Below are 20,877 nucleotides of genomic sequence, written 5' to 3' on the forward strand. Positions count from 1 at the left end.
AGAACTGGAGGTTAGAGATTATGCTGGACATTCTTTCCAACACTTAGATGCTCAGTAAAAGTGATTTCTCCAGATGTTTTTCATTGTTCCTCGGAAATCCCCCACTTCTCAACTGCCTCTTAGCACATTTTCTATGAAACTGGCACAATTTTGTGTGTGTGTGTGTGTGTGTATACATATACATTTTTTTAATTTATATGTCACCTCCTTTCAAGCAATAGTTAAATGATGGGGAGTGCAATGCTACATTAAGAAAGAGCTAGTTAGAAATTAATTCAAAAAAATGAGACAAAAGGAGATCAAAGATAAGAAAGCAAAGTGGGACAAGCCTGAGGATAATAACCGGAATGTGTGAAGCAAGCCTTTTTGCAGTGGTTAAAAAGGGATCTCAGATTTGACTTTCAGCTCTTTAAACCCCAAAGCAAAAGGAGAGTATAATCACTATAAGAATCACACAGTCAGCAAGTAAATTCAAAGCAAAACTTTCTCTGGAAGTGAGTGCATGAAAGTATTTCCTATGAGCCTTCATTATAAGAACACCAGCAATACCTTTAACAGTAAATATAATAGAAATCACAGGCTCTTCCTAATGAAGATAAGAACAAGACAGTAAGCTATTGGCATTGCAACAAATTATAGTAAAGCTTTGCAGAGTGCCAGTGAGATGTGGGCCAGGTACACACAGCTCCACTGGGCTGTTCAAACCCCCTAGTAGATGGTTATAGTAACCTCAGAGCAGATGGACTGCACGTACCTTCTTTGAAGGGTGCTTTTTATTTTTTTTATTACTCTTTAAATTTTTAATTAACATATAATGTATTATTAGCCCCGGGGATGCAGGTCTGTGCATCGCCAGGTTTACACACTTCACAGCACTCACTATAGCACATACCTTTCCCAATGTCCATAACCCAACCACCCTCTCCCTACCCACCTCCCCACAGCGACCCTCAGTTTGTTTTGTGAGATTAAGAGTCTCTTATGGTTTGTCTCCCTCCTGATCCCATCTTGTTTCATTTATTCCTTTCCTACTCCCCAAACCCCCCACATTGCCTCTCAACTCCCTCATATCAGGGAGATCATATGATAATTATCTCTCTCTGATTGACTTGTTTCGCTAAGCATTATACCCTATAGTTCCATCCACGTCGTCGCAAATGACAAGATATCATTTCTTTTGATGGCTGCATAGTATTCCATTGTGTATATTTATACCACATCTTCTTTATCCATTCATCTGTTAATGGACATCTAGGTTCTTTCCATAGTTTGGCTATTGTGGACATTGCTGCTATAAACATTCGGGTGCACGTGCCCTGAAGGGTGCTTTTTAAATTGAGCGTCTTCAGCGGAACTTCCAAAGGATGTGAAGCAGCAGAAAGATGGCTGGAACACATTGACAAGTGTCTGACGTGCATTTATTCTAAATGGGCCAGGAAACTGGAAAATTTACACATTTTCATAATCTAAAAAGCTAGGGGCTGATGCTTTTCTGAAGCCTGAGAACCCACAATGACTTGTGTGTGAAGAAAAATCCACCTGAGTTCAAGTCAGTGGTCAGTGGAGGGTCAGGGAGGACCTAAAGTTATTTGAGCCCTTCTCCATACTCCCCTACCTTAAAGCTTGGACACAGCCATGCTTCCCTAGATGACTTATAAAACAGGCGTAACCCAACATTCCCCAACTCCTGAAAAGAAATCAAGTTGCAATAATGTACAAAGTGTATATGACTTTAAACTTTTTGTTGTTCTATATTAAATTAAAATAGATACAAATCATTCAGGCAGTTGTTCAGATTACCTAACATGTTAGGAGAATTTTACCTACAAACCAATTAAAACATGGAACGTCAACACCAAAAATATTTATGTTTATTTTAGAAGAATTGATCTTTAGTTCTCCTTGCTATAATTAAATTGCCGTGCTAATTTTTTAAAGACCATTACTGGTCCTTGATAATAAAATTAGAACATCTGTACATGAATAAACCCTTGCCTTTCTGTTCTGAGACAAATAAAAGTTATAATGGTTGACCTATGTATGTGTTCTTATATTTAGCATGTGGCAAATAACCATGCTTTATATATTGTGATACATTATTCTTCTCTGGATAAAACTTTATCTAACAACTTAAAGCCCCTTATAAATTGAGCATATCTGCTATATACAAGTGTTTACATCCCTTATTCATTTATACAGAATATAAAGTATTATTATAAGTTATGTAATCCTTAATTATGTATATTAGGCATAGATTTGTACCAAGTAAAGAAAGCATATTCTTTTGCTTTTAAACAGGCTTTTCTATAAGGAAACACTGAAATAGTTCCACTAAAATATTTAGCGGAAAGTTTATATGGTTTCCGTGGTCAACAATATATGGCTAGTCTAACCCAGCCCTCTACTTCTACTCTCTATTCTGTTGTATGCATATCCATCAAGGAACATCAGCGCAAATATTTAACTGAAAATTTCAAAGCAGATTAAATATCCATGAGTAAAGGTAGCATTAAAATGGTTAAGAGAACATATTCTGGAACCAGAGAGCTTGCATTTTGAATCCTAGCTCTACTGCTTACTATTTAACATCTTCATGCCTTGTTTTCCCACCCATAAAATGAGGTAAGAAGTATCTCTGCCTCTCGGGATCCTTAAAGAATCCAATGAGTTCCTATTTGCAAGTGCAGAGTGAAATTCAAAATCTGCAGCATCCTCTCAGTTCCTCTCAGGAGCAGAGCCTCTTAAAGACTGTGTATGGAGAGGAGGTTGACAGATAAATAATCGATAGAAATAGATAAGGTAATGTATCCATGGAAAAAATGACAAAGAGATTGGCTAAAATACCTACCTTCCTCTCAAAATTTAAAAAAAACAAATCCTCCCAAATTCCAGAAATCATTACGAAAACATTAGTTCATTTATCCATTAATTGCCTGAGAATTTATGGAGTGTCTATTATGTGTTGGATCCCATCACAATGTTCCTTTTCTGAGGTCTCATCTCATGATCATACCTTCCCCATAGGCTTTTGTTCTTAGGCATCTTTCAAATGGCCCCATCTTCGTCAAGAGGCTTGAGCGTCCTCGCTGCATTGGATGCCAGGGGAATATAATCCTAACTAGAGCTCAGTACAAAGAATCTGGGCTCACAGAGTCTTCTCACAAATATCTGTGACTTCACAGCCAAAATTAAACTCTTGATTTTCCTGCTGGAAGCTTCTGCTCCCCTAGGCTCCCTCATCCCTGGAATGCCACCAGTTGCCCAGCTGCTCAAGCAGAAACAGATAGTCTTCCTTGATTCCTCCGTTCTCTTATCTCCTTCCTCCCATTCATCACAAGTGCTGCGAATCCCACCTACAAGTTTTATGTTGAGTCCACTTCTATTACACTTACTACTACTTCCATGGGACAAAGAACCATCAGATGAGCCAGGATCCCAGTGATAATCTCCTAGCTGGTCTTCTGGTTTCTGTTCTCTCTCCCTGTCACCCCATTCTCTACTCAGATCTGAGTTATGCCTTCACAAAGCCAACCAGATCCCATCAACTCCCCTGCTTAAAATTCTTCACTGGCTCCCATTGTCTAGGGAATAAACCCAAGCTCTTTGTGAGGTCTCCCATGACCTGTTTCTTCACTCATGAGGGACTTCTTATAGTCCCGGAAGCAAAATATCCATTCCCTTCCCTCCCCAGGCCCCTGTGCTTTCTAGTCCCTCCCCTGGGGTGCTCATCCCAACCCAATCCCAAGCTTTTCATGTGCCTGTTTTTTACTCTATCAGTAAACTCTCAGATTAAAAGGGGCTTCCCCAGCACCCTGCTTGTTTCCTTCATAGTTCTTCATATTTTATCAGTTGCTTCCTTGCTTATTGTCTGTCTCACCAGATACTTTGTAAGAAAATGCTATCTTCTGAAGTGGAATTTTATTGAGAAGAGACAAAAAGGAAAAACAATTTGGCAAAGAAATATAGCAATAGAAATTTTCATTTGCTCAAACCAGAAAAATTTTAAGTGCTGATAGCACTCAAAATACCTGTTTAATGGATCATCTACGCTCCCTGGTGTTCTGAAAAACAAGTATTTCAATCCTACTCATCTGAGAAATAAAGATCCTGTACTTGGATACCAACTGGTAAAACTTGGTGCTCAGAAACCAGTGAAATTCCCCAGACACAGTCAGCCAGTTCAGAATAAATCCTGAATAAAACCAGAATAAATACTGGATAAAATCCAGAATAAAACCATTAGTGTGGTCCTGGGTGATTGTTTATTGTTCTCTTAGGAGCTGTGTCACACTGTTGACTCATATTCAAATTGGTCTAGGTACTAAAATACCCAGATCTTAGTTGTTGGTTTGCTTTTCATCTTTATTGAATCTCAGAGCCCCATATTAGATCAATCTTGTGGTATAGTCTCTTCATTGGTGTATGCATAGCCCACTTTTATTTAGGTGGTTAGTAACTTAAAATAAAACAGTAAGGACCCACAAAGCAGCCACCTGTTTTTATCAAGCTTTATGTAAATAGAGCTCACAGTTTTCTTAACATGTTATTGGTAAGAGTCATTCATGTTGTTTTGGCGGGCATGCAGTGTGTTTCCAGGCTGGGCTTTTGTGAATGTGTTGTGTTCATCTAATGCATGCCTCCTCTTGTGCACCTGTAGTCGTTTGTCTCAGGTGTGTACCTAGGGATGGAATTGCTGGGTCACGAGCACGTGAAGTTTACTTTCAGGGGACAGTGAACTGTTGTCCAGAGTAGTAACCCCAGGGCAGTGTAAGAGTCTAGAACTCTTTCAAACAAGTTGTCAGTTTTCTCATCCTTGCTCTCGTGAATTCAATCTTATTAAATCTAAATGCAGAAGTTTATGGGGCACCTGGATGGCTCAGTGGGTTAAAGCCTCTGCCTTCCGCTCAGGTCGTGATCCCAGGGTCCTGGGATCGAGCCCCACATCGGGATCTCTGCTCAGCAGGGAGCCTGCTTCCTCCTCTCTCTCTGCCTGCCTCTCTGCCTACTTGTGATCTCTGTCTGTCAAATAAAATCTAAAATAAAATAAAATAAAATAAATGCAGAAGTTTACATTTATCCATCTTAATTGTCATCATCTCTTTGATGCAGATTAACTCACCTCATGTCCTGCTTCTGTCCTTTTTAATATGACCTTCCATTCTGAACTTAAAAAAAAAATACTTAAAATGCATTCATATTCCTTCTATAAAATAGTGATGAGAAATAACTCCCACTCACTGAGAACCTACTATTCATTCAGCACTTTATAATTTATTGCACTAATTCTTATAACATAGATTTTATGCTTATTTTATTGAAGAAGAAACTGGGGCACAAAGAAATTAAGTAAGTTGTCAGGTTCAAGAGTCAGGGCCAGCATTCGAATTCCAAAGCCCATGTTCCTTCTCCTAGATTGCATTGCTCCTTATCCAGCTCTACATAAGGAACCCAAATTTTGTGACCCTGGACTCTAAGCCCCCTGCCAACACCCCAGCTCTGCCTCCAGTGATGATTCATAAGGTTCCACACAGGTAATAAATATACAACTAATCAGCATAATTCGTGTCGTAACTGTTCTTACAACACAGTGTACAAGAGGATGCATGGGCTATGGAATTCATTCCTAGCTCTGCTGTTACTCTGGACACAGGCAGGTTATGCAGCCTCTGTCGTGATGAGTGTGGCTGCATTTAGCCTCTCTAGACTCAGTGTCTTCACATGTGAAAAAGGTATAATGGAACATGCCCCATAACATGCAGTGAAGTTTAAATCAGAAATTATCTGCAGACATGTGTAGCAACATACTTGGAACATAACAATGCTACATTAAATGGTATTACTTTTCTACTCCTTTTTCTTACAAAAGAACTCTTTAACCCACTTTTTTAGAATCTTGGATATAGATTTGGGTAAAAATTCAACATTTCAAATTAAAGTCCAATTTTCACTTAGCAAAGCACAAATTTAAACATAAAATGACTCATATTGTCACTGTCTAATATTTTCTGTTTAAACTCAGATAGTCTGACTTTTTGTAGGTTTAGAGAGTGATGAAGAAATTAGACATTTGGATGAAGAAATAAAGGAATTGAATGAATCCAACCTTAAAATTGAAGCAGATATGATGAAACTTCAGACGCAGGTAAAAACAACAATAACACAACAGAAAAGCTATTAGTTATCTTTAAAGTGATCACAATCAATAGTGGAGGCAAAACATAAAACTGTTAAGTGTTGTGCAAAAAAAATAAACTGATATCTTACTCCATTGACCATGTCTTGATGACACCATTGCATGGCTAGGTAGATCATCCTGGGCCATCATTGATTATCTGTAGGCAAAGCTACTCCTGTTTTTGCCTTGGGTGTCTTAAAGGCTTTAGAAGCAAATAAAGCCAATCATCCTTTAACTAGAGTCCTGCAGAGCACATCGTGTTTTAGAAAAACTGTCGGGGGCGCCTGGGTGGCTCAGTGGGTTAAGCCGCTGCCTTCGGCTCAGGTCATGATCCCAGAGTCCTGGGATCGAGTCCCGCATCAGGCTCTCTGCTCAGCAGGGAGCCTGCTTCCTCCTCTCTCTCTCTCTCTGCCTGCCTCTATGCCTACTTGTGATCTCTCTCTGTCAAATAAATAAATAAAATCTTTAAAAAAAAAAAACTGTCAGTAGAAGATGTAAGAGTAGTTAATATTATTCAAAATTCAAATAAACAGATCAACTTTTCACATTTGAATTTTCTAGAACATCTCTGAATGTGTTATTTGTTAGAAACAGTTTTTTTGGAGATTTTTCTGGAGACACTGTTTACCGAAAAATCCAAGCAATTTCTCAATTCTGTATTCTTCTATGTAACATCTGCCCCATCCTCTGACTAGATTTATCCAAATGGAATTTTTTTTTATATTTTATTTTGAGCCAATGGTTAACCCAATCATATTTGACCTATATTAAGACTTACATCTTAAGAGACTTGTACTGGTAGCTGTGTTGAAGACAGACCAAGAAGAGATTTCATGGGGCAAAGCCAAGCATAGGGCCACCCATGAGAAAGCAGTTACAGTCACTCCAGGGGCTGGACCCAGGGGCCATCAGTGCAGGTGAGGACAGTCTCCATCTTGAATATTGTGAAGGACTATGAGGAAAAGAGGGCTTTCAGGCCTGAGCAGTGTTCAAGTTGGGAAAATGAGGACTATGTGTGGAGCCGGTTTGGGGGAAGTAGCAAAGGCTCACTCTTGAACATACTAAACTTGAGATAGTCACCACATAGGCATGTGGAAATGTGGAGTTTGCAACTCATAGGAAGTCTGGGCTAAAGATGTAAACTTGGGAATGTGATTCCAAAACTTAAATCAATATGAGGGGTTGCGGTTTTATGAGAAGTTGTGGAGGAGTACGCATTCCTTGGCAGTCAGGTTCAGCGGATGCCTTTCTTCAGAGAGAAACCGCTTGCCCTCCTCCAAATCCAGCTGCTCACATTCCCAAGTTACTTCCTTTTCAGATCACATCTATGGAGAGCAACCTAAAGACAATAGAGGAGGAGAACAAGCTCATAGAGCAGAACAACGAGAGCCTGCTGAAGGAGCTGGCGGGCCTGAGTCAAGCTCTCATCTCAAGCCTTGCGGACATTCAGCTTCCACAGATGGTAAGTCCAAGGCAGGACCTTGGCTTGCTCGGTTGCAGCGCCCTTGCGCACTCACCAGGAGGGCCACCCATCAGCAGCCACACAGGTAGTGCGCATGCTCTATCGCGTCTGACAGGCAACCACCTCCCTCACGGGGACCGTGACAGACACATACACTAAATTACATGAAAGCCAAAGGTTTTTGAAATTGCAGGAATCATTTAAAGGTGAGGGTTTATTCAAAACTTGCTTTATAATGTAATATGAAGGTTGGAGGCCAAAGCTCCCTCAAAGAAGTTTATTTCTAAATAGAGAACTTAGAAGACTTACAGCCATTCATGCCATCCACTCTTGCTCAAGAACCGTAAAAAAAAAAAAAAGAAAGAAAAAAAATTGTTTTTAATTTGGCGTTAAGTAGGAAGAACATATTCATGTTCTCATATGGAATAAAAGTGAGCAAAATCTTATTTTCAAAATCTAAACATATATTTGAGTTTTGGCAACTATTTAAAATTCATAGATAATTAGTTCCTGTCACATTTTCATAAATATTACAAACATTTGGAAGAGAGGCTGCATTGTTGAAGGCTTTTAATTTCCTTAATGCTTAGAGCAAGTTCTTTAGAGCTGCAAATTTTATATATAGAATTTATATATAAAGATATATAAAGAAGCAGCAATTTCATGAAAAAATATGATTGGTTTACCTGAAAGCAATAAATCCCTCAGTTTACCCAATTTTGCAGCATGGAACCCTCATCTTACCCAATTCCAAACGTGTCTCTTGACAATTAAAAAAAATCGATAACAAAGGAAAATAAATTATTACCTTATGGCCAGTATTAAGGTAAATTTTAGATATTATTATAATATTATTTATGAACATTTGTCTAATTCATACTTGAAATTTGTATTCATTACTATGTTTTCCTTCACAAATGCCATAAAAATAATCATTGTCGGAGGCAGGCCCCTGGCCAGGGCGGCCTCTGCCATTAAAAGATGGCGCCTGGCTAGTTGCCAGGTTAGGATTGCCTAGTGAGACTAAGCGGAACGCCCAAAGAGGAAATAAACAGCATTGGTTGCTAGCGAAGTTGTTCATTTAGGTGCACAGCCTGATTCGCTCCCTCCTGTACCCTGCTCGCTGATTGGTCATGTAAGCGTATATAAGTGTGTAGACTTGTGGAAATAGAGGGAGAGAAGATACATCTGAACTGGGGCTTCTTGTCGTCCTTGCAGGTCAAGGGCGATAATCATTACCATACAAGAGAAACTGTACCTTGTAGAGCTATATGCAAGGCAGCCTAGTGATGATTTTTAAGGCTGATTATACTAAATATTCACACAGACACCCAACATTCAGCTTTGGCCTTCCCATTCTGTAGTTGAGGAAATCAAAGTTCAGAGATCATGTAATTTGATCCAGGCTCCAAAGCCAGATGAGCCAGGCTTTCCTGTGTGGACTTTATCCACTCTGCTGCCTGGGTCCTGGTCCAGTTACAAACTCTCCAAAAAACCCATGACACAGCAAGGGCAGAAACTGCAAGGGAACAGAAAACCATGGTTAGACAATACTCATAATTCAGATCAATATCTTGCTAAGCACAGCAAGATAATCTTCAGAATTACCCAGCCTACCTTCTAAATAACAGCAATAATGATAACATCCTCTATTGCTCTAGTATTTAGACCTTTGAAAAATCCTTTCTTCCAAGCATTTCGTGAAGCAAGTAAAGCACATTCACATGTTTTCCAAAAGGTGGGAAAATGGAGGCACCCAGAAATGGTTAGAAGCATGCGCTTAGTGTCTCGCACTTCCCTTCAGGCACACGTGCATTTTGCATGGATCAAGTGACCACTCTCTGAAGCACCACATTAGACAAACAAGCTACTAAAACACACAAAAAGAGTAAGAGATAAGCAGGTCTTGGTGAATCTGATGTGCTGCCTGAGCAGAGATAGAAAAATGGAAGGATATATTACAATGATGCCACAAGGGGAAAATAGCCAAATAGCCAAAAAGGTGCGTGAGGATGGTTAGTGAGCAACTGGCTCAGATCTTAAGTGCCTTTAATTCCAGCCCACTGCTGTCAAAGGAACCACCTGGTTCAAGCCAAGTCTTCCTCCATAGCCTCTCCGACATTCCCCTTGTGCAGACACGAGGTCTGTGATGCTGGACATGTGCAATTGAAGCTGAGGCAGCCTCCCCAAAGAAGCAGTGCAGCTCTGAGGGGTCCAGCTCAGTAGCCAGGTATCTATATGACACATCTCCAAATTGACCGCAAAATATTAACAATCACAGCAAGTCTATCAATGGAGTAAAGAGTGAACAGTTGAATCCCAACATACTCAGAGTCTCTCCATCTCCCCAAACTCCAGCAGCCATATGGATTCTTCCCTTCCCTTTAAGCCCCTGGAGTCACTGATACTCTTCGTGTTACTAGGTCCTCCTTTTGTCCCAGCCTGAGTGACTCTGATTGGTTCAATGTGTTTTGTCTTCATTTAGGGGCCTATCAGTGAGCAGAATTTTGAAGCATATGTAAATACACTCACAGACATGTACAGCAATCTGGAACGGGACTATTCCCCGGAATGCAAAGCTCTGCTGGAAAGTATCAAACAGGCAGTGAAGGGCATCCATGTGTAGGACCACAGCGCTGCCAGGCAACAGAAATTACAAACAGCAGTAACACAGACGGATCTGGAAGGGACTCCTGTGCTGCTAAGGCACATAGGTTGCCGTACTGCATTTACAATTGCAACATTGCACTAATTTTTCCCCCCAGCTGACATAAAAAGGAAAGAAAAACTATAATAGACTCTTTGGATTAAAAGCGATGCAGTCAAATATCAGATCTTATTTATTTTCATATGTTTTAATTTTATTTCTTCATTGCACTCTTTTGGATTTTTTTTTTGTAAAGTATATGTAAAATAAATGTGACATTTTTATATTTTATTTATTTCTAATCAAAGAGTTTTTTATCTTTTAACTGCATTTTGAAGTCTGCCATATTTTTACAAGTGTGTTTATTAATTTATTTTCCAATAGAATTTAAATAGAAATGCTATTCTCAAATCACACACCTTGCTGGGTTTAAATGAGAAAACAAAAAATGTAAGAAGGAAATCCTTGTCTAAGGACTGCACTATGGTCCGGTTTGATTTTTATTGCACATTTCTTTTCCTCCCTTTTACTGGCTTTTGTATTTGTAAAGGAGCTTGCCGTGAGGTGCGGGAAGAAATAAGAAGATAAATGGCGCCCACTAGTGGGAAATGCGCACTCACAGTAGCACAGTGTACTGGAAAACAGCCTGTTCAGAATTTGTTAGCAATAATTAAATATAGCAATCAGCAAAGTATTCGACTTGGCTGTACGGTTTTAGTTAATATGAATTATTTATTTGACATGTTTTAAAGAAACATAAGCTTTTTTAGTGATGCAGATTTGTCTGTTTGTTTTTCAAGTCATATCAGATAGTTGGCAACTCTTATCCCAAGATGAGAAATAAGACTTGATGTGACCAGCCAGGCTTTCCTGCCATATGTTGGTACAATATACAAGTGACAATATTGATGTAGATTTGTACTTAGCAAATACAAACACATCCAAATGGAAAATTTTGTAGATACCATATCCCCTGAAATAGCATTTATCTTACTGGGTGGACTGGAAAGGAACAGGAAATATAGTAACACATGAAAAATACATTACTCTGATCCGAGTAAATACTTTAAACACTGGTGGCATTGTCTTACCCTCCTTAGGCAACAGGAGACCTTTCAATTTGATAAAAATCTTTCCATAGAGCTACAAGCGCTACAAAGTATACACACTCACAGTCACAGACATACACCCACAGAGAGACACACTCACATACACTCACACACGCATGAAATTGAGCCCCAAATCTTGGATTTCTGGATGGATCAGAGTTTAGTAGTTGCTATAGTAAAGGCAATGTCTATTTCAGGGATTGTAAAGTAGTTAAACATTGTTTCAAAAGTTTTTTTATATTTATTTTTTTTAAGAAAAAGGTATAGACAACCAGCTAAACTGCCTTTTTGGTGTGCACACACACCTCGTGTGCAATGTGCCTCCGTGTAAATGGACACTTGAACTTAGTGTGGGCTTAATTTTCTGTGCTTTAACAAAAGTGTTTATTTTTTATTAGCCTCATGGATATGTAGATTGAATGTGATGGCACTCACAGGCTTGATATATTCCACTGTTATTACTGTTAACTGCACAAATGAAAAGTAATATCAACAGTAATTCCACTTCCATGACACTGTGGTCATTGTTATGTACTAAGTGGGGCTTATCTTCTGTTTGGGGTTCATTTGAACCCTTGAATCTTAGTTTAGTGAAAATGAGATGTCTGTTCTTAGGTAGGAACGGTGTTAATTTAAAAATCACTTTTAAAAAAAGAGCTACCATATGTGCTGTCTATTATAAATGGGACACCAAACAAAATTTTCTATTAAAGTTATGTACTTGCAAACATTTTGCTATACAGTACTTGATAGAGGCATACAAATAAGTTCACTTATTACAAAGACAAAGGTTTAATTTGCTAAATATTTTAACAAGTTTGTTATATATTTTATTTAATTTAAAAGAAATCTCTTACCAACCTATGTATTTATTACCATAATTTACTATGACTTCGGGTTAATTTATTTGTGTTTGCATAGTTTGAGCAGACTGTTTGGTGAAGTATGTTTGTATTTATTTGCCTCCTTTGTACTTGATGTGTTTTGTAATGTGCACTGATTTTTTTCCTTTCAACTCTGTTAATGATAGATACTGTAAATTGGGTCTTTTGTAAACAGCAAAAAGGCAATGATGTATGCATTTTTTTTTAATTTGAAGTAGCTTGTTTGTATACTGTTTCTTCAAACAATTAATATTTCTTACATCAAAACAACAAAATTGTGTTCAGTGCTGTACATTTGGTGTATGGTAGGAAATAAAAATTGATAATGAGTTTTGCTGTGCTCTTTCTTGGGCTACTCTATCGAGACCATTACTGCCATTCATTCCATGGAAAGCGCTGTCCCGGCGGAGGTCTGCTGAGGTAGACTGCCCCAGAGTCAAGTAGGGCTGATGCATTTCAGTTCTGCCAACCAATCTGCCTGGCTCATTATTTTATCCCAAGTGGACAGGATGTTTTTGCCAACTGATAAGTTGACACAGCCTTTGGTTCAGTATTCAGGGGCTACCTTTGATGTGAGGGAAAACTTTGCTAGCACTAACAGGTGATTCACCTGTATCTGCTAATTCCACAATTGCTTTGGGTACTGAGTATATCTCTGTATTCATACAAGCCAGCTAAACACAAATTAAAGAAAAATAATGATTAATTCTTGACAGCATCTCCTTTGCTTGTGTATTTTTCCTATCTAACGTCAAAGAGTCAGCTTAATTTAATTTTCCAGTTTCTGCCCAGATTTACATATCTCTAGGACTAGTTGACATTTATACTCAATGTAATCCATGTAATGAAGAACAATTGACTGAAGGAAGTCTGGTTCCCCAAAGGAACGCCAGGGCTATACTTGGGTAGACCTAAGCGGGACAGGGGTTGGCACACAGTCATTAATGCACAAGATAGCCTGCTTTGAGTCACCAAATTTATTCATACCAAATGTGCATATGATACACTCTATGAAAATGGATCACAAGATGCCAATATGCTCAGCTGTGTTCTTAGCTCACCCTTCACAGAGGATGTGTATCTTATCCTGATTGCAATTTCACAATCAGGAACTGGTGTCTGTGTCCCTGTCTCCCAACATATCAGAGAAGGAATACCAGTCCTACTGGTACTGGAAATAAGAGAGGGATCGCTAGGCTTCATACATTCATACAACAGAGGTTTAATTCAAGGATATTTATGGGAGGCCCACTTCCTGGCTTCCACGACTCTTCAACCCAGTGAGGGATGATGAAATGAGTGATAAGTACTGTGATGTCCACGCATTAGGCTCCTATGAAAAAGGTGTGAGGGGCACCTAACAAACTCCGTCCCAGGGAAAGTGCTGGTGAAGGGGGTGCAGGGCAGGTTCCAGGAAAAGCATTGCGGGCAGCAGGAATTGCATGTGCAAAAGCATGCTGGTGAGACAAATCACCAACCAAGCAGTTTAAGGTAGTGAAAATATCAAAAAAGTAGTGAGAAGTGAGACGATAAGAGGCAAGGAACCCAGTTAAGTGTCAGAGGGGGCCACACTATAACCGACCATGTTGAGGAGTGCCAGTTTCCACAAGCAGACTTCAGAATGCCAAAGGAATCTTTAAAACCAGGGAATGAGGGATATCAGGGTGACCCAGTCCATTAAGCCTCTGAACCCAGGGTCCTGGGACAGAATCCCACATTAGGCTCCCTGCTCAGTGGGGTGCCTGCTTCTCCCTAGACCACTGCGGACAAGTAAGTAAATAAAATCTTTAAAACAAAAAACAAAAATGACAGCATTGGATTTCCACTGGAAATAATTATTACTCTAGCAATTCAAACAGTTAAAATTGCTTCATCAAAGCAAGAAAAATGTTCAGGGCTATATCTTTACTGTACAGTAGAACATGAAAATTGGTAGTGAGTGCTGCTGTGCTTGTTTTCAGCCTATTCTGTAAGACTGTTCTCACCATTTCATGAAAGGTTCTGGGCCTTCAGACAAAGAACTAAAATGCTTCCACTGGAACCAAGGCCTGGATGAAAAAAAAGGAACTGCCTCACCAGAAAAAGTTTTTAAAAATGAGACTTGTTATGATACATCAATGATTTCCTATTATTCACAAAACTAATGTTTTCTACATCTCTTCCCACACATTATGTCCATTTTAGTGTGGTCTGGGAATAGTACCCTGCTATTTCCTCTCATTAGTCAGCAGATAATTATAAAGTAAGCAGATTTAATTGGCTAATAGCTGTCTACACTGTCAGACACAATCAGTGAAGCCTTGTATACTATGTCTCATGAAATCCTCAACCATATTTATGCAGTAAATATCACCATGCCCAATTAAACTGACAGAGAAACTGGTGCTCAGGGAAGTGAGTAACTTGCTCAAGACCAGAAAACTAGGGAAAAGTAGTGTTAGCATTCAACCTCTTTCCATCATTTTGAAGATGTAATCTGCGGGGATCAGTCTAGTAACCTATCAGATCCCGCCTCACCTGCAAGAAAGAAAACAAGAACTGCTTCAGATCAAGATGTTTGCTAGAGCCCAGCCATGCCCCATATTCCTAAATCTTTTTTTAAATTTATTTTTATTTTTCTTGCCATAGCACATACCCTCCTCCCAGCCACCCCATCCCTCCCACCCCCATCTCCTCTAGCAACCCTCAGTTTCTTTCTGAGATTAAGAGTCTCTTATGGTTTGTCTCCCTCTCTGGTTTTGTGTTGTTTCATTTTTCCCTCCCTTCCCCTATGATCTTCTGTCTTGTTTCTCAAATTTCTCATATCAGTGAGATCATATGATAATTGTCTTTCTCTGATTTATTTTGCTTAGCAAAATACCATCCACATCGTTGCAAATGGCAAGATTTCATTTTTGATGACTGCATAATATTCCATTGTGTATATACATACACCACATCTTCTTGATCCATTCATCTGTTGATAGACATCTAAGCTCTTTCCATAGTTTGGCTGTTGTGGACATTGCTGCCCTTTCAGATCACTATATTTGTATCTTTAGGGTAAATACCCAGTAGTGCAATTGCTGGGTCATCTGGTAGCTCTATTTTCAACTTTTTTTTTTTTTTTTTAATTTTTTATTTTTTATAAACATATATTTTTTATATACATATATTTTTATCCCTAGGTCTGTGAATCACCAGGTTTACACACTTCACAGCACTCACCTTTTTAAGGAACCTTCATAAGGGTTCCCCTTTCTCTGCATGCCTACCTACCATTACCAACAGCCTCCTGGTGCCCTTTAAGCCATTGAGCTTGCTCTCCTAAGCTCCACAACAGTGCTATCTGTTATGCAGATAGAAACCCGAGGTTTAGACAGAATACTGATTTTTCTTGATGACCAAAAGTTAAGTACCAGCGTCAGTACTCAACCCAGCTCTGACCCAGAGAGCAGCTCCTGTCCCTCCTGCTGACCATCATTACTTTCTTTAGCCATCCTCCAGTTTGCTGGCTGTCATCCTAACCTGCTGCCAGTCACAGTTATTGAGCAAGAGGCAGTCATTTTAATCACTGCTCCAGATGAAGTTGTTCAAAGAAGCATCATTTTCACATTTAAGCCACACTATTATGATGTATTTTTCTTGTAAAGGCATATCATAAAAATATGACATTTTAATCATTTACTTGATGAATTGGGATTGAAAATCTTAATACGGGTTGTAATAACAGCCAAATTATGAACAAAATGTAAATAACTCATTTTGGGGGGCAAAACAACATAATTATTGTGTTCTGTCCCTAGCTGCCCCGTGTATGTTTGACAGTTTTGGATTGACCTCTGGCAAATAAAAGTTCACTGTGTACTGACCTTTAGCAGCTATTAGATATTTAAAAACATAAAGAGAACGTGAAGTTCCCTGATCTTAAGAAACAGCTGTTGTTCCATAATTTGTCTGCTCAAATATGTATTATCATATATAAATATAGTCATTTTTCTTCTGTAATTTATTATCTTGTCTGGCTTGAGATGGAATCCAGAGCTGGATGTATGGGCTAGATATTTTGAAGAATGGCACTTTGGGGATTTGACACCTTAATAATGCTTTTGAAGGACCAAACATTTAGCCACTGGAAATCATTGTAAATATTTATTTCCAAGGCTGGTGTACTTGAATTTCAAAAATTAAAGGGAGAACTTTCAAGGACCAGAAACACCCACATACACAGCTGGCCGCTCCCAGGCCTTAGAGTGCTATCTTCTCTAACATGCCTCCACTATTGGGTTGTATCCATTAACATGAGTTTACTATTCCAGGAAATTTCTGCCCAGGAAGAAGAATTGAAAATATTTTCATTATTTATTCCAGGAACTTCTTAACAATATATTTATCTGAACAGGAACTACACAAGGTACTCTCAGAGTAAATACCCATCTCAGAACAGCAACCAGCCTGAAATGGCTGTTTTCTGAGACTCACTTTGAACCCCAGCTTTGCCAAGGTGTCTCTTCTAGACTGTTAGGCTGTGAATCTACCCAATAACAATCACACTGTTATTAAAAAGTCCTCCTTAAATCAGATCCCCCAAACTGCATACATACCCACCCTTTGCCTGCCCTTCTCCTCAGATGGGAACACTCTGTCAAGGTAAACAAAGTTTTGTTCTATCAACAGATCATTGTGTCTGTATTCTGGAGGATTCTACAGGCCCAAGTAATTCCTACACCCAACCATGAATACATAGATTATCTTCAATTTTTCAGCAAACAGATGCATACATGGCTCTATTTTGGATCACCCAAACACCTAAAAGCTTAACACTAAAGATTTTCAACAACCTCCTTTGGATACTTCTGTGAAAATAAAGCAAAACTGAATGTTTTATTCTCTCCCTCATGCCCTTTCCCATCTCTAGTGACATCTAGATCAGAAGGAAAACGTGCACAGTCAACCAAACGAGGGAGGAAGAAGAAAAGGAGCAGAAGGAGGAGAGAGTGAAACGGAAAGGGAAGAAACAAGTACTAGAAAAATTATCATTCCTTGATAACATAAGGATTTTGAAAACTAAATAAAAAGTGAATTCAGATTCCTTACAGAAAACAGCAGAAGTTAATCCATAGTCCTGTTCAAGCGTGAAGTCAGCTCCCTGTTCCCGCAGGTACTCCAAAACATTCTGAGGGTTTTTTTTTTTTTTTAAAGGGTGTGTGTGTGTGTGTGTCAACATTTATTCAGTGCTTAATGTTCATCAGGAATTTCCCAAGTGCTATAACTCTTCCTACAATTCAGTGAATTCAGAATTATGATCATTACATAATTTGAAGAGGATTCACAAAGTGGTTAAATAACTTGTGCACAGCTGAGAACATCTTACACTTTCACTTTGTCTCAGCTCTTCCTAAAAAAAAAAAAAAAAAAAGAAAAAGAAAAAAAAGCTGCTTAGTTACATCCATCCTTCACCCTCTCCTCCTAACCTCAGACCCACCTGCTCATTTCCTATCTCTGCCTTCCTGCACTTCCAGCACCATTCACAACTATAGCGACCAAGCACTGAATTACATCTGGTACCATAGCAGATGTAAAAATATCTGGGGGTTGGGGCACCTGGGTGGCTCAGTTGGTTAAGCCTCTGCCTTCTGCTCAGGTCATGATCTCAGGGTCCTGAGATCGAGTCCCGCATCGGGCTCTCTGCTCAGCGGGGAGCCTGCTTCCTTCTCTCTCTCTCTCTGCCTGCCTCTCAGTGTACTTGTAATTTCTCTCTGTCAAATAAATAAATAAAATCTTTAAAAAAAAATATCTGGGGGCACATGGGTTTGAATAAACTATAGTTTTAAAATGAAATTCTCCTTCTATTTTTGCTTACTGGTAATGTAACTGCTAGAAAATACAAAGTTGTGTGTGTGACTTTCATTACATGTCTGTCTGACCATACCTTCTGCAAAAAGCCAGAAAGAATGTTCAAAAAGAAAATCTAAGAAAATATTCTACTTTTTGCCTTTTCTGTAGCTTAGCAATCATAATGCTTTTTTGTTATTTTTTTTATTTTTTTATAAACATATAATGTATTTTTAGCCCCAAGGGTACAGGTCTGTGAATTGCCAGGTTACCACACTTCACAGCACTCACCGTAGCACATACCCTCCCCAGTGTCCATAACCCCACCCCCCTTCTCCCAAACCCTCTCCCCCCAGCAAACCTCAGTTTGTTTTGTGAGATTAAGAGTCTTTGATGGTTTGTCTCCCCCCAATCCCATCTTGTTTCATTTATTCTTTGCCTATCCCCCAAACCCCCCATCTTGCATCTCCACTTCCTCCTATCAGGGAGATCATATGATAGTTATCTTTCTCTGCTTGACTTATTTCGCTAAGCATAATACCCTTTAGTTCCATCCACGTCGTCCCAAATGGCAAGATTTCATTTCTTTTGATGACTGCATAGTATTCCATTGCATATATATGCCACATCTTCTTTATCCATTCATTTGTTTGGTCCTTGAAAGTTCTCTCTTTAATTTTTGAAATTCAATTCATCTTCTTTATCCATTCATCCATTCATCTGCTGGACATCTAGGTTCTTTCCATAGTTCAGCTACTATGGACACTGCTGCTATAACATTTGGGTGCACGTGCCCCTTCAGATCATTAAGTTTGTATCCTTAGGGTAAATACCCAGTAGCACGATTGCTGGGTCATAGGATAGCTGTATTTTCAACTTTTTGAGGAACCTTTATGCTATTTTCCAGAGTGGCTGCACCAGCTTGCATTCCCACCAACAGTGTAGGAGGGTTCTCCTTTCTCCACATCCTCACCAGCATCTGTCATTTCCTGACTTGTTAACTTTAGCCATTCTGACTGGTGTGAGGTGATATCTCATTGTGGTTTTGATTTGTATTTCCCTGATGCCGAGTGATATGGAGCACTTTTTCATGTGTCTGTTGGACATCTGGATGTCTTCTTTGCAGAAATGTCTATTGATGTCTTCTGCCCATTTCTTGACTGGATTGTTTGTTCTTTGGGTGTTGAGTTTGCTAAGTTCTTTAGAGATTTTGGATACTAGCCCTTCATCTGATATGTCATTCACAAATATCTTCTCCCATTCTGTCAGTTGCTTTTGGTTTTGAAAACTGTTTCTTTGGCTGTGCAAAAGCTTTTGATCTTGATGAGATCCCAATAGTTCATTTTGCCCTTGCTTCCCTTGCCGTTGGCGATGTTCCTAGGAAGAAGTTGCTGCGGCTGAGGTCGAAGAGGTTGCTGCCTGTGTTCTCCTCAAGGATTTGGATGGATTCTTTTCTCACATTGAGGCCCTTCATCCATTTGGAGTATATTTTCATGTGTGGTGTAAGGAAATGGTCCAGTTTCATTTTTCTGCATGTGGCTGTCCAATTTTCCCAACACCATTTATTGAAGAGGCTGTCTTTTTTCCATTGGACACTCTTTCCTGCTTTGTCAAAGATTAGTTGACCATAGAGTTGAGGGTCTATTTCTGGGCTCTCTATTCTGTTCAATTGATCTATGTGTCTGTTTTTGTGCCAGTACCATACAGTCTTGATGATGACAGCTTTGTAATAGAGCTTGAAGTCTGGAATTGTGATGCCACCAACTTTGGCTTTCTTTTTTAATATTCCTTTGGCTTTTCAAGGTCTTTTCTGGTTCCATATAAATTTTAGGATTATTTGTTCCATTTCTTTGAAAAAATGGATGGGATTTTGATAGGGAATGTGTAGATTGCTTTAGGTAGCATAGACATGTTCACAATATTTGTTCTTCCAATCCAAGAGCCTGGACCATTTTTCCATTTCTTTGTGTCTTCCCTTGTAGTTTTCTGAGTATAGATTCTTTGCCTCTTTGGTGAGGTTTATTCCTACATATCTTATAGTTTTGAGTTCAGTTGTAAATAGGATTGACTCCTTAATTTCTCTTTCTTCTGTCTTGTTGTTGCTGTAGAGAAATGCAACTGATTTCTGTGCATTGATTTTATATCTTGACACTTTACTGAATGTCTGTACAAGTTCTAGAAGTTTTGAAATGGAGTCTTTTGGGTTTTCCACATATAGTATCATACCATCTGCAAAGAGTGATAGTTTGACTTCTTCTTTGCTGATTTGGATGCCTTTAATTTCTTTTTATTGTCTGATTGCTAAGGCTAGGACTTCTAGTACTATGTTGAATAGCAGTGGTGATAATGGACATCCCTGCCATGTTCCTGACCTTAGCAGAAAAGATTTCCGTTTTTTTCCATTGAGAATGATATTCGCGGTGGGTTTTTCATAGATGGCTTTGATAATACTGAGGTATGTGCCCTCTATCCTTACACTTTGAAGAGTTTTGATCAGGAAGAGATGCTGTGCTTTCTCAAATGCTTTTTTAGCATCTATTGAGAGTATCATATGATTCCTGTTCTTTCTTTTATTAATGTGTTGTATCACATTGATTGATTTGTGGATGTTGAACCAAACTTGCAGCCCTGGAATAAATCCCACTTGGTCATGATGAATAATCCTTTTAATGTACTGTTGGATCCTATTGGCTACTATTTTGGTGAGAATTTTCACACCTGTGTTCATCAAGGATATTGGTCTATAATTCTTTTTTTTGATGGGATCCTTGACTGGTTTGGGGATC

At 39.0% G+C, this 20,877-nt stretch overlaps 1 protein-coding gene and 1 long non-coding RNA gene across 4 annotated transcripts in view; one reads left to right on the forward strand and one right to left on the reverse strand.

The window, feature by feature from the left end:
• Positions 1–12,608, forward strand: part of ST18 (ST18 C2H2C-type zinc finger transcription factor) — a 104,956-nt gene extending 92,348 nt beyond the window's left edge. For 2 of the 3 annotated variants that reach the window (XM_059166466.1, XM_059166468.1), the window contains 3 exons: positions 6,039–6,142; positions 7,494–7,637; positions 10,123–12,608. In XM_059166466.1, coding sequence (XP_059022449.1) covers positions 6,039–6,142; positions 7,494–7,637; positions 10,123–10,263 — 389 coding nt within the window. In that variant the 3' untranslated portion in view covers positions 10,264–12,608. The remainder of the gene's footprint in view (positions 1–6,038; positions 6,143–7,493; positions 7,638–10,122) is intronic. The other variant, XM_059166467.1, reaches the window with a different exon arrangement.
• The window catches only part of LOC131826845 (uncharacterized), a 210,681-nt gene continuing 198,586 nt past the window's right edge, over positions 8,783–20,877 (reverse strand). The window contains exon 5 of the long non-coding RNA XR_009351777.1: positions 8,783–9,156. This is a non-coding gene — a long non-coding RNA (uncharacterized LOC131826845). The remainder of the gene's footprint in view (positions 9,157–20,877) is intronic.

The sequence above is a fragment of the Mustela lutreola genome, chromosome 3, assembly GCF_030435805.1.
Source record: "Mustela lutreola isolate mMusLut2 chromosome 3, mMusLut2.pri, whole genome shotgun sequence".
Lineage (NCBI taxonomy): Eukaryota > Metazoa > Chordata > Mammalia > Carnivora > Mustelidae > Mustela > Mustela lutreola.